Source organism: Panthera pardus, unplaced genomic scaffold, assembly GCF_024362965.1.
Source record: "Panthera pardus isolate Hobbes unplaced genomic scaffold, ASM2436296v1 HiC_scaffold_13, whole genome shotgun sequence".
Classification (NCBI taxonomy): Eukaryota; Metazoa; Chordata; class Mammalia; order Carnivora; family Felidae; genus Panthera; species Panthera pardus.
Window position 1 is genome coordinate 51,247,480 of NW_026526688.1, and position 15,289 is coordinate 51,262,768.

General features: G+C 35.7%; 1 protein-coding gene across 5 annotated transcripts in view; it reads left to right on the plus strand.

The window, feature by feature from the left end:
• MSRA (methionine sulfoxide reductase A) overlaps positions 1–15,289 on the plus strand; it is a 451,589-nt gene that overhangs the window by 210,892 nt on the left and 225,408 nt on the right. For all 5 annotated transcript variants that reach the window (XM_019440908.2, XM_053901094.1, XM_053901097.1 and 2 more), the window contains one exon: positions 12,611–12,730. In XM_019440908.2, coding sequence (XP_019296453.1) covers positions 12,611–12,730 — 120 coding nt within the window. The remainder of the gene's footprint in view (positions 1–12,610; positions 12,731–15,289) is intronic.

A 15,289-nucleotide genomic window follows, 5' to 3' on the forward strand; every position in this document is an offset into this window, starting at 1 on the left:
ATACATTCATTTTTGGGGTCTGTCATTCAGTGCATATTCAGTTTTCTGAAAGATAGCTCCCAAGTCTCCCAGAGTATTATCTCTAAACTGGTGTTGCAGCTTTGCCTCTGGGCTGTTCCAGTGCTGCATCAGGATGGCAGCTTCTGGGTGGTGTGGTATTCATGGGTTTGTTGCTGCATCTTCTACACTGTAAACTTGGTTCTCTGGTCTGATGCAGTGTTATATGGGACAGGAGCTGACTGAATTCTGAAGGCAGGAAAGTGAAACCCATACATGGAATATGTGTCTGTTACTGTGAGAACACACCAGTGGCCCTTTCAGCATGGAAGGAGCCTAGTATTTCCCCCTTGGCACCTAGTGGTTGCTTGGACCCCTTGAGAAATGGTAGTATATAAGGTGCTTGGAGACTGTCTCTGTTGCTGGCAGGTTAGACATCGGTGGTGGCAAAAGTGGATAAGATTTGGTAAGTGGGAGTCCATTGTTGTGCCCATGTGTGTCCTCCGTCTTTGTCACCATGGCCATTTTGTTCCTGTACCCGTGATACTAGTACTGGAGTGGCCAATGAAACAGGCTGACTGATGTTCATCAGCCAGGTCATTTGGTCAGTTTTGTATTTAGTGCCCATTTCTTGTCAGATGCTCTCTACCTGGCATTAATATTAACATGTGATGCAAATATGCTTCTACCTTAGATTTCCTTATTTTTAATCTTTCAGGGTTTTTGTTTATTTGTTTGTTTCTGGATTCTCACTAGCCAGCCAAGCCATTTGCTACTGCCTATGAATTTATGTATGTTATAAACTTGGGCTTTTCCTTACACATGAAGTGGATAACTGGTACACTTCTTGAAGTGTCCTCACCAGTTGGGAGGAATTATCTTTTATGGCCACTCCTGAGTGAGACCACAGTGTGACTGCTATGCATTTTTGACTTGCATCTGTACACAGTAAGCCAACTATCCATAAACAAAAATCTAGCCTTTTCCTTGTCCTTCAGCTGGTTGTATAGAAGCTCCACTCAGACATAGGTTTGAACTGAGGGAGTGGTGTTGGTGCAATCCTGGTGGATGCTGTGGAGGTCTGACTACCTATTCATGCAGCTTATGCCCTGTTGTCCTGCTAGTGTATGATTCCAGATGTGTAACTCCTATCCTATGATGGATTGTTGTTGCACTCTATTGACCTTATGATTTGGTAGGTCTGACAGGGCTTAGATTTTGATGGACTGTTCCAGCCACATGGTTTCTTGGTGTCCCATAGCTGGCTGTCTTTGATAAGCATCACTAGTACCCAGGTCATGGTGTTGAAATCCCTTTCCTCATTTAAAGAAATCAGGCTTCTTAGAGAAATGGCTGATGGCAGATATGGGGTAAGAAATGTACAAGATGAGCCTGGAACATCCTGTCATACCAGATAGCAAGAAAGCAATAGAAGACTATGGAGGATGTTTCAAAGGAACTCCCAATTTGAACTTCAAAGGAACTTCAAAACAATTTGAAGATAATTTTTCTTGCCAAAGATATGTCAAGTGGAGTTTACGTGAAAGGAGTGATGAAAATGGTGAAACACGGCAAATATGTTTAAATAAATGATACAAATATATTATTAAAAAAATTGGTCAACCTTGGAATGGAGAAGTTCATCATCTTAAAGACTGCTAAATAAATGGACATAATTAAATACTTAGTTTCCCTTTCTTTTATGAACTATATCACTGAGTAACAGAGTAGTTGAGAAAAAGTATTCTCCCTCTCTCTCTCTATATATATATATATACATATATATACATATATATGTATATATATATATATTCTCATTATAAAGACATTTCAACTAATAAATGTAAAAGAAGTGATAGAATTAGAAGGTCACCATTTCACAATTAACATATCTGCTAAGCATTGAGTATCAATGGATGTTAACATCACCAAATGAGAGACAACTAGACATTATGTGCTTCATGATCAAAGAACATAGAAACCAGTCTGTAAAGGCTAGAAGAGGTAAGTGCTTCTTCAAATGCACAGACACCAATGCAAGGCTATGTGAATTTTGAAGAATCAGGCAAATATGAGACCACCAAAGGAAGCTAATAAAGTTCTGACTGCAAATGGAGATCTATAATTTGCCTGGCAAAGAATTCAAGATAATTATCATAAAGAAATTGAATGAAATTCAAGAGAACATTCATTAAAAAACTAAATGAAATCGGGAAAAAATGCATGAACAAAATAAGTTTAATAAAGAAAGAAAACCATAAAAGAGAATTAAGCAGAAATCTTGGAGCTGGAGAATACAATGACAGAACTGGGAAATTCAGCAGAGAGCTAAATGACCAATTTGTTCATGGATAAGAAAAATCAGCAAACTCAAAGACAGATCATTTGGAATTAGCCATCTAGAGGAACAAAAAGCAAAAAGAGAGGGATGTAGAAAACCTCTGTGAACTATGGACACCCTCAAGTGAATGAACATTTGTATCATGGTAGTCCCAGAAGGAGAAGACAGAGAGAAAGGGGCAGAAAGATTATTTAAAGAAATAATTGCTGAAAACTTCCCAAATCTTGGGAAAGATAGGGACATCCTAGTACAGGAAGCTCAAAGAACTGCAAGCAGGATCAACCCAAAGAAGATTAATCTGAGACACATTATAATTAAAATGTTGAAATTCAAAGACAAGGAGAGAATCTTGAAAGTAGCAAGAGAAAAAATGACTCATCACACACAAGGGAAGCCCCATTAGGCAATTAGTGGATTCTTTTGCAGAAGCCTTGCAGACCAGTAGGCAGTGGGATGGTATATTCAAAGTGCTGGAAAAAACCCAGAAACCTGTCAACCAAGAATACTATACCGATCAATACTGCCTTTCGGAAATGAAGAAGAAATAAAGGCATTCCCAGACAAACAAAAGCTGAAGGAGTTCATTACCATTAGACTTGCCTTGCAAGAAATTCTAAGGGGAGTTCTTTATGTTGCAATGAAAGAATACTAAATAACAACATGAAAACATATAAAAGTATAAAACTGACTGGTAAAGGTAACTATGTAGTCAAATGCAGAATAATCTAATACTGAAATGTAGGTGTGTAAATAACTTTAACTCTGGTATATAAATTAAAAAACAATAATAAAAATATAGCTATAATAATTTATTAACAGGTACACAATATAAAAAGTGTGACATCAATAAAATGTGAACATAAAATATGAGGGGAGGAGAAATAAAGTGCAGAGTTTTTGTAAGTAATGTAAAGTAAGTTATAATCAGCTTAAGATATTTTGTGTAAGCCTCATGATAACCACAAAGAAAAAAAAAACGTATAGTGGATACACGAAAGATAAAAAGAAATGTATTATAATATACCACTACAAAATACAAATAAGGAAGACAGTAAGGGAAAAGAATAAAGGAATTTAAAAAAAAAATAGCAAACAATGAACAAAATGGCATCAGTAAGTCTTTACCTATTAATAATAATTACTTTAAATATAAATAAACTGAATTCTTTATTCAAAAGACCTAAAGTGGTTGAATGGAGAAGAACACAAGATCCAACAATATGCTGCTTTTAAGAGACTCACTTTAGCTTTAAGTACACACATAGGTAGAAAGTGAAGGGATAGAGAGAGATATACCATGTAGATGGTAACCAACAGATAGCAGGAGTGGCTATACTTATATCAGATAAAATAGTCTTTCATTCAGAATTGATCACAAGAGACAAAGAGGGTCACTAAATGTTGATAAAGAGACTAATTCATCAAGAGGATATAACAATTATAAATACACATATAGCCAACATTGGAGCACATAAACATTTAAAGCAAATAACAACAACCAAAAGGAGAAATAAACAGTAATACAATAATAGTATGAAACTTCAGTGCTTCTCTTTAAACATTGGATAGATCACCCAGACAACAGGTGAATAAGTAAACAGCAGATCTGAATAACACTCTAAACCAAATGTACCTGACAGACATAGAACATTACATCCAACAGCTTCAAAATACACATTCTTTGCAAGTGTACATGGAACATCCTCCAGGATAGGTCAAATGTTGGACCACAAAACAACCTTAACAAATTTGAGAAAATTGAAATCATATCTGATATATTTTCTAAAAATAATAGTATGAAAATAGAAATAAATAACAGGAGGAAAATTGAAAAATTAAAAAAATATATATGGAATTTAAACTACAGACTCCTGAGTTAAAGAAGGAATCAAAAGGGAAATCAAAAGTATTTTGAGACAAATTAAAATGAAAACACACATACCCAAACTTATAGGATGCAGCAAAAACGGTTCTAAGAGAGAAGTTTATAGAGATAAATATCTCAAATAAACAACCTTACTTTACACCTGAAGCATTTAGAAAAAGAACAGACTAAGCTCAAAGTTAGCAGAAGGAAGGAAATAATAGGAATCAGAGCAGAAATGAATGGAATGGAAACTAGAAAGATAATAGGAGAAAAATAAATGAGACTAAAAGTTGTGTTTTTTAAAAGATAAATAAAATTGCCAAATGTTTAGCTAGGGTAATGAAGAAAAAAGAGAGGGATCAAATAAAGCTATAAATGAAAGAGGGGACATTACAATTGATACCACAGAAATACAAAGGATCATAAGAAACTACTATGAAAAATTGTATGGCAACAAATCAGATAACCTAGAAGAAATGCATAAATTCCTAAAAGCATACAGCATCCCAAGACTGAATCATGAAAAAGTAGACAATCTGAACAAATCAATATGACTAAGGAGATTGCGGCAGTAATAAAAAATTTTCCAACAAGAAAAGTCCAGGATCAGATGGCTTCACTGGTGAATTCTACCAAACATTAAAGAAGAGTAATGCTGATCCTTCTCAAATTCTCCCAAAAAATTAAAGAAGGAACACTCGAAAACTCATTTAATAAAGATAGCATTACCCTGATACCAAAGCCAGGTAAAGATGCTATAAGAAAACTAGAGGCCAGCATCTCTGAAGAATATAAATGCAAACATTTTCAACAAAATATTAGCAAGCAAAACTCAATAGCACATAAAAGGATCATACACTGTGATCAAGTGGGACTTATTCCTGGTATGCAAGGATGGTTCAACATATGTAAAGCAATAAATGTGATATATCACATAAATGGCATGAAGGATAAAAATCATATGACTCAAAGATGCAGAAAAACGGTTTGCCAAAATTCAACACCCTTTCATGACAAGAGCTCTCAACATATTTGAGAAGTTATAGCGGGAACATACCTCAACATAATAAAGACCATACATGACAGACCCATAGTTAACATTGTACTCAGTGGTGCAAAAGCTGAAAGTTTTTCTGCTCAGATCAGAAATAAGACAAGAGTGCTCACTCAAAAGTCCTATTTAACATAGTACTGGAAGTTTTAGCCAGAATAATTAGGCAAGGAAAAGAAATAAAAGGCATCCAATCAGAAAGGAAGAAGTAAAATTTTCTCTGTCTACAGACCACATTATTTTATATGGAAAAAACTCTAAAATCTTCACCAAAACAACCTGTTAGAACTAATCAGTGAATTCAGTAAAGTTTCAGTATATAAAATCAACATACAAAAATCAGTTGCATTTCTATACACTAACAATGAAATATCTGAAAGAGAAATAAAGAAAATCCCACTCACAATGACATCAAAACCAATAAAATGCTTAGGAGTAAATTTATGTGAGGTAGTGGAATAATCTGTGCACTAAAAACTATAAGATATTGATGAAAGAAATTGAAGAAGACTGGGAGATATTCCATGTTCATAAATTGGAAGAATTAATATTGTTAAGATATTTATACTCCATAAAGCAATCTATATATTTACAAACCTAATATCAAAGTTCCAATGGCATTTTTCAGAAATAGAAAAACAATTTTAAAATTTGAATGGAACCAGAAAGGACCCCAAATACCAATTCTGAGAAAGAAGAACAAAGCTCTAGGCATCACATTTTATGATTTCAAGTTATACTACAAAGCTATAGTAATCAAAACCGTAGGGGACTGCCATAAAAACAGACACATAGACCAATGGAATAGAGTAGAAGGCCCAGAAATAAGCTCACACATATGTGGTTAACTAATAATTGAAAATCAAGCCAAGAATACCCTATGGGGAAAAGTTAGCCTTTTAAATAAATGATGTTGAGAAAATTGGATATTTACATGTTGAAGAATGAATCTGGACCCCTATCTTACACCATTCACACACACACAAAAATAACTTGAAATTAATTGAAGATTTCAGCGTAAGACCTGAAATAATAAAACTTTTAGAAGAAAACTTACAGGAAAAACTCCTGGACATTGGTATTGGCAATAATATTTCAGATACCAAAAACACAAACAACAAAAGCAAAATCAAGTAAGTGGGATTACATCAAAATATGAAGTTTCTGCACAGCCATAGAAACAATCAGCACAATAAAGAGGCAATGGAGGGGTGCCTGGGTGGCTCCGTTGGTTGAGTGTCTGACTTCGGCTCAGGTCATGATCTCACGGTCTGTGAATTCGAGCCCCGCGTCGGGCTCTGTGCTGACCGCTCAGAGCCTGGAGCCTGTTTCAGATTCTGTGTCTCCCTCTCTCTCTGCCCCTCCCCTGGTCATGCTCTGTCTCTCTCTGTCTCAAAAATAAATAAACGTTAAAAAAAAAAAAGTAAAAAAAATAAATAAAATAGCATGTGATTCTTTAAAAAAAAAAAAGAGGCAATGGAATGGAGAAAATATTCACAAACCATGTATCAGATAAGAGGTTAATATCCAAAATATATGAAGAACTCATACAACTCAATATAAAAAAAAAATAATTTGAAAATGGCAGAGGACCTGAATAGACATTTTTCCAAAGAAGGCATGCAAATGGCCAACAGGTACATGAAAAGACACTCAGAATCACTAATGACCGGAGAAATGCAAATCAAAACTGCATTAAGTATCACCTCACACCTGTGGGAATGGTGGTTACCAAAAAGACATAAGGTCACAGGTGCTGGCTAGGGCGAGGAATAAAGGGGACGCCAGTGTGCTGTTGATAGGAATGTAAATTGGCACAGCCATTATGGAAAACAATGTGGAAGTTCCTCTAAAATTAAAAATGGAACTAGCATGTGATCAAGTGTACTACTTCTGGGTATATATCTGAAGAAAATGAAATGACTATCTTGAAGAGATATCTACACCCCCATGTTCATTCCAACATTATTCATAGTAACCAAGACATTGGAAACAACCTAGTGTTCTTTGACAGATTAGATAAAGAAAATGTGGTATGTATACAGTGAAATAATATTCAGCCATAAAAAGAAGGAAATCCTGCCATTTGTAACAACATGGACAGACATTGAGGGCATTATGCTAAGTGAAATAAGCCAGACCAAGAAAGTCAAATACTGTATAATCTCACTAACTTTGGAATCTTAAAAAAAAAAAAAAAAGCCAACCAAATTTGTAGGAATGGAGAGTAGAATGGTAGTTTCTGGGGGTTGGGAGGGGTGGGGGAAATGGACAGATATTGGTCAAAGGGTACAAACTTCTGATTATAAGATGAATGGGTTCTGGAGATCTAATATTTATTATAATTACTATAGTTAATAATACTGTATACCTGAAGGTTGCTAATAGATCTTACATATTCTTACTACAAAAAATAAATTGTAATTATGTGAGGTGATGGTTGTGTTAACTAACTTTATTGCTGTAGTTATTCATAATATGTATGTATGTATGCCAAATCATGTTGCATACCTTAAACTTACACAATGTCATAGGCCAATTATATCTCAATAAAACTGGGGAAAAAATTTAAAGTTACATAAAAAGGAACATAGTACCACCAGTAGTTTTGTCAAAAGGATGACATCTGAGCCTGATCATGGTTCTTGATCCAGCTGCAAATTTTCAGGAAATACTGAGGATAGAGGAACAGGTTGAATTGCACTATGAGAATGCAGTTGGCAAGATGTACATTGTGGGAAGCTCTGCAGGTCAGTGACCCTTGTTTTCTTCATGGATAAATTAGAAGGAAAGAAAGGAGAGGGCACATGTTGATTAGAAGAACTTAAGGATGTATCAAATTTTTTAAATATGAGCACCACCAAACTATAGAATTGGGATGGATACCTTGAGTGATAAAAATATTAAAGAAACACAAGGAAGTGAATATTGTAAAAGTCAGATAGCAGTTACTTTTAGAGGGAGGAAGGGAGTTGTGATTGGGTTGTGACATGAGGAAGGATATCTGAGGGCGATGGCAAACTTCTATTACTTGACCTGGGTGGTGGTTACAAGGATGCTTGCCTAATAATAATGCATTGAGATATGTATCTGTTCTGTGCGGCTTTTCTCTACCTATGTTTTCCTTTATAATAAAAAGTTAAAGTATAAAATATCTTAAAGAATATAGTACGTATTCTGTCTTTTTTATTATTTATGTTTTTTGCTAGATTATGTTTACTAAAGTTAGTCTAGTAATGTGTTACTAGATTGTGTTTACTGAATTCTGAGAAATTCTGCCATACACTTGTTTTCTTTAAGTGCATGCACGCACACACACACACACACACACACACACACACACACACTCAAAACCAAATAATTGAATGCTTAGGTTATACTGGAAGCCACCAGAAAATATCTGATTGCTTCAAGGAGGAGTTTTATTCTTATAATAACCCTTATCCTAAGCTAAGTACCTCTCCAGAAATTTTGACATTGATTACACACCAGGCCCCTGAGGCATTCTTTCAGCCACACATGACCACCCCCTGCAGGCCTTTGCCCAGCTGGAGTTGGGTCATCCTCCCTCTAGCAGGGGTCTCTTCTTGATCCCTATTAAACATCAAAAAGAGGTTAAATAACTTGCCACAAAGATTTTGTTTGGTTTGGCCAAGATCCATTTTAAGTGTTATAAATCTATAAAGCATGAGGATATAGGGAAGATATAGGGTCTGGGCCATCAGTATGAGACTATAGACAATGGTCAGGTTAGGCTGATTGCTAAAATGGCCCATCATTTACATTGTACAGAAAATACCGAAAGCTTGAAGTACCGTTTTGTACCATTAATGTTAGTCATTGTGCATGAAAGAAGTATTTTATTCAGTGAACTTAGCAGATTTCTGAACTTCAGGGTCTAGAGTGCCTTCAGCGTATCACACTACTCAACTCCTGGGTGTGTTTGGGCTCAGTAATGCTTCCCAGCTTACTTTTTATTTATCCTCCAGAGGTTCACTGTCATCATTCCTGTGATGGTTAATTTTATGTGTCAATTTGACATGGCTAAGGGATGCCCAGGTGACTGTTTCTGGATGTGTCTGTGAGGATGTTTCTGGAAGAGATCAGCATTTGAATTGGTAGATTGAGGAAAGAAGGTCACCCTCACCAGTGGGGTCATCATCCAATCTGTCAAGGGCCCAGATAGAATAAAATGCTAGAGGAAGAGTGAACTTACTTGATCTTTGAGCTGGGACATCCATCTTCCCCCGCCCTCCTACTTCATTGTTCCTGATTATCTGGCCTTCAGACTTTGGACTGGGACTTACATCATTGAGCCTCTTGGTTCTCAGACCTTTGGGTTTCAACTGGGATTATGGTACCAACTTTCCTGGGTCTCTGGCTTGCAGACTACGCATCATGGACTCCTCAGCTTCCACAATTGCAGGAGCTAATCCTCATAATAAATGTCTCTCACTCTCCCTTTCTGTATATCCTATTGGTTCTGTTTCTCTGGAAAATCTTGACTAATATAATTCCTTCATCCCAGAAATGCAACGAATAAAATTAATAGTGAATTCTTGTTCCAGAGATTTGAGGATAGTCAATTTTTCAGTAAATATTTCACTATATTCTCTAGCAGCAAACAACTTGCAAAAAGGGAAGATGGTCTAGCAGTTATAACTCAAACAATGCATATGGTTATGTTTTTCTTTGAATTTTTTCTTTTTAAAAATGTGTATACATTTTTCATTTTTAAAATAATATGAATCTATTACATAAAAACTTGAAAAATGAAAAAATTTCCTGTATTCTCCTATAAAACAATCATGGTTATAACTTTATATGTTTCTTTCTAGTCTATTTTGGTATGGATGTTTTTTTCATAGTTGTAATAAGAACGTGCATATATGTATGTTTTTTTCCTTTTAAATTTAGCCTTAATTATAATGTAATCATATACATATTTCCATGTTGTATTGTTATCACAACAGTAATTTTTTACTGCATTAATTTTTATCATTTGGCTCTATCATATTGTTTAACTGTTAATCTATTCTTAGTGTATTTCCCCTCACATTGGAGCAAATATATTTTTGTATAATGTGTAGCATTATGCACAATGTGTTTTGGTTATTACTGCTCTGATTTTTTAAAAGTAGATTATTAACAAATGTCAAAAATTTCAGTAGACTTCCATCTAATTTTTCTTTCAGCTCTGTCATCAAGTCTAACAAATCCAGTGATTGTAGGAGTAGGAGGCATATATTAATTTGCCAACTGTTAGTCTACCCAAGATCTTAATTATATATGACTTAATAAAGCCATATAAAACTTGAGCGAGGCAGTAATCTTGTTTACATCTAGATATTGGTCACAGAATAGTAGTTGTGGATGGTTTAGAAACTTCTGGTAGAAAATTAGGGTTCTTTATTTGAAGCCCAGGGAGATGTAAAGCAACATTTTGGAAGTGTGTAAATATGTGCATTCTTGGGAGATTGGTCTTCGTTTTTACATGTTCAAAGGAATCCAATAACTAGTGATATGAGCACAGTGTTTGCTAGTTGAATAGAATACTATTTTTTTGTGAGTTTCTTTGTATATTTGTCATCTCTTTTTTCTGCCTTTCCCCTTCTCTCTCTTTCTTCATTCATTGTATTTAGTAATAGAACTCAGAAAAATATTCCCTTTCGTGAGCACTGATTTATCACAGGAAAGTTTATAGCGACTTAAATATTTTTGAAGAAACTGAACACATGTGTAAAATTGTTAATTGAAAACTGCATCAGTCTGTGTTGATTTTGCTAAGTTTTCCTACTGAAGTCGGTAAGTTAGAGTTACCTTTATTTTTTTGTTTGTTTGTTTTGAGAGAGAGAGAGAAAGAGAGTGCGTGTGCACATGCACACATGTGCATTAGGGGGTGGGGTGGGGAGGGACAGAGAGTGAGCGAGAAAGAGAGAGAATCCCAAGCAGGCTCCACACTGTCAGCACAGGGCCCCACACCGGGCTGGAATGCACAAACCATGAGATCATGATCTGAGCCAAAATTAAGAGTTGGACGCTTAAGTGACTGAGCCACCCAGGTGCCCCAGAGTTACCTGTCTTTGCTAGAATTTTTTAAAAAAACATAACCATAACATAACTCAGTCAGTAAAGCATCAGACTCTTGATTTCAGCTTAGGTCATGATCTCATGGTTTCGTGAGTTCGAGCCCCGAGTTGGGCTCTGTGCTGACAGCTCAGAGCCTGGAGCCTGCTTGGGATTCTGTGTCTCCTTCTCTCTTGTGCTCACTCTCTCTCTCTCTCTTTCTCTCTCTTTCAAAATAATGTAATAAACTTAAAAAAATAAAAATAAAAAAGCATAACTAGGATGCTGATCATTAAATAAATTTATGCTATTAATATAGGTTATTATGTTTTGGGAAGTCCAAAATGAATTGAGTGTTGAAATCATTCATCAAATGCAGTTATCTTTTTACTCAGTTATTTGGAAAGGTATGCTTTACTAACTTCATTAAAATTTGAGGCTTCGTAAGTTTTTGCACAACTAAAGCAAATAGGCATTCTATGCAAATAACCTTAAATAAAATTATTTTTAGACGTTAAAAATTCTTCTTAATTAATTTTTTTATTCTTGACTTCTAACATGTTTCATTTTTAATTTGAGTATAGTTGACACACATGGTACAATAGTTTTAGGTGTTCAGCATAGCAGTTCAGCAAGTTTAGACGTTATGCTGTGTTCACCACAAGCACAGCTGCCATCTGTTCTGAAACACTGCTGTTACAATATCGTTGACTATATTCCTTATGCTGCACCCTTTATTCCTATGACTTATTCATGACATAACTGAGAGCCTGTATCTCCTACTCCCCTTCATCCGTTTTGCCCAACCCCCTTCCCCCTTCCCCTCTGGCAACCATCAGTTTTCTGTATTTATAGATCTGATTCTATTTTTTGTTGTTTGTTCATTTGTTGTCGTTGTTATTAGTTTTTTGATTCCACTTATGAGTGAAATCACATGGTATTAGTCTTTCTGACTTATTTCACTTAACATAATACCCTCTAGGTACATTCATTTTGTCTCAAATGGTAAGATCTCATCCTTTTTTGTGGTTGCATAATATTCCTGTGTGTGTGTGTGTGTGTGTGTGTGTGTGTGTGTGTGTGTACCACATCTTCCTTATTCATTGTCAATAGATAGATACTTAGGTTGCTTCCATGAAGCTTTCCTTCTTTAAAAGATAACATCTGAGTTATTTTTGATTACCAAATGACATGAACAACTTCTGTTTTCTAGGATAACAGAGTTTCTAATATGAAATTACTAGTTGTTTTTGATAAAGGACTAATCAGTATCTTATGTTTTTCTTAGGAATGGGCTGTTTCTGGGGAGCTGAGAGGAAATTCTGGACTATAAAAGGAGTATATTCAACTCAAGTTGGTTATGCTGGAGGCTACACTTCCAATCCTACTTATAAAGAAGTTTGTTCAGGTACGAAGAATTTTTTCCAACTTCTATTATAAGGAGCAAGAAAGGGCTTGTCTCTTCTGACAGGTGACAGGATCTTTAAAATGCAAATATGACTTTTTTGTGTCCTCAGTCTTTTCTTTCCCATTTCTATAAATATGTTTGTTGGCCTCTCACTTTATATTTAAGAAGATAATAGATTTCTTATGGAATGTATCGTTTGGCTATTGTTGCATAATAATCACCATAAAAATTCTAAAGCAATCATTTATCAGCTTATGATCATGTGGGTCAGCAATTTTAGCTGGGCTAATCTTGATGGTTCTTCTGCTGGTCTTGTCTGAATTCACTCATGTGACTCCAGTCAACTGGTGGGCTGCCTGGGGACTAATTGGTCTAGGATGGCTTCACTGATAGGTCTGCATTTGTGGCTGGCTGTTGTTTTTTGTTGGCTGGGGTAATGGGAATGATGGACCATGTCTTCAGCACATTGGCTCCGGGCAAATTCACATGGCGGGTACAGAGATTCCCAGGAACAGCAAGAGAGGATAAGCCCCATTCTGTTAGCACCTTTTAAGTGTCTGTTTATATCACATTTACTGTTTCCATTGGCCAAAGCAAGTCACATGTTCTAGCCTAGAGAAAATGTGGGAGGGATCCCCTAAAGGCAGGACTGCAATAGTCTATTACATGGGACAGACATATCACACACCATAATTGTTTGTCTGTGGGTAGGACATTAAAATTTAGGCTATAATGAAGGGATAGCAAACTGGCTTATAAGCTGCCTACTGCCAGTTTGTGTAAATAAAGTCTTATAGAAATACAGCCACACCCATTTATTTATATATTATGTGTCAGTGTTTTCATGGCACAATGGCAGAGTTGAGTGGATATGACAGAGATGGTATGGCGAGAAGCCTAAAATATTTATGATCTAGCCCTTGTCAGAAAACTATTTGGCTACCAGGATAGGCAGATGCCCCATGGCAAATTCTAGCTCAAGTACCAGGTAACCATTCTGGATTTGGTTTTTGTTCTGGCCTTCAAGGATTTCCTTTACTTCTCTGCCAGCTCAGTTAGTATTTATTTATTTATTTTGAGGGGGTGGGGCAGGGTGGGGGGAGCAGAGAGAGAGGGAGAGAATCTCATGCAGGCTTTGCACTGTCAGCACAGAGCTGGATACAGGGCTTGAACTCATGAACTGTGAGGTCATGACCCAAGCTGAAATCAAGAGTAAGACACTTAGCCAATGGAGCCACCCAGGAGCCCTATCAGGTAGCATTTAAAGCATAGTTTTTTTCTTTTAAACACTTTTTCTCATTTTTCAAAAACAAATGGTATATGTTTAAGGAGTATGACATAATGTTTTGCTATACATAGTGAAATGATTACTAATAGTCAAGCTAATTAACATTAGCTTAACTAATGTTCATCTCATTATCATCTCCAACATTTTCCTGTTTCCTTCTACTCTTGTCCTGGTAACCACCTTTTTATTCTCTGCTTCTATGAATTTTTTTTTTATTTACATTCCACATACAAGTGAGAACATGCAGTATACATTTTTTTTCTGTGTCTGGATTAATTTCACCTAGCATACTTTCTTTCAGTTTCATCCATGTTGTTGCAAATGGCAGAATTTCCTTCTTGTGTAAGGCTGAATAATATTCCGTTGTCTATATGCCATGATATCTTTATCCATTCTTCTGCTGATGGACACTTAGTTTCCAAACTGTGGCTATCATGAATAATGCTGAGGTGAACGTGGGGAATAGCTCTCTTTGAGTTCCTGATTTCATTTCACTAGGATATACAGCCAAAAGAGAGATGGCTAGATCATTTGATAGTTTTATCTTTAATTTTTTGAGGAACATCCACACTGTAAAACACATTTTTTTGAAAAGAATATTTCATTCAATATTTTAAGAGTTCTTGATAGGGAACATTTATTATCTAGATGTGTAGTATAGATAATATTGATAAAAATTGGATTTTAAAAATACATAAATAGTTTTATCTTTTAAAAATAAAGGGTTGAATTGGTGTAATTTGGGGAGGGCCCTCTCAACTCTCCAAGGGTACTGTGGATGCAGGTCAGGGAGGAGTTGGAGTACGGGAGTTTGTTCAACAATGAGCATGTTGGTGTGTTTGCTACAATATTAATTCTGATTTGGAAATGAAATTTGAGCTGTGCAATATTGAAAATATCATGAAAACATGCATTTTCTTGCTTTACTTGCCTTTACAGAAGAATTGAAATATATTCATTAGTGTTGAGAATGTGGAAGATCGGACCAATACTTTCATGGTTCATCCAGTTTTTTTCCTTGCATCTGTTTCAAAATTAAACAAATGCTTATGCAGAGCTATAAATAGATTCAGACGAACCCTGGAGACTGCCCAGGTGTATCCTCTTAAGTCTCAGGAATGGAAATGAAGAGATTCCTTCCCATGATTGCAGACATGACTTAATAACCTAAGAGAAAAGGTTGCTAAGAAAACCTCCAAATATCCACTGCTTATGCTATTATTCTCCACCAGCAAAATGTTAATAATCAATTAGAATACTGTGGTTGCTTG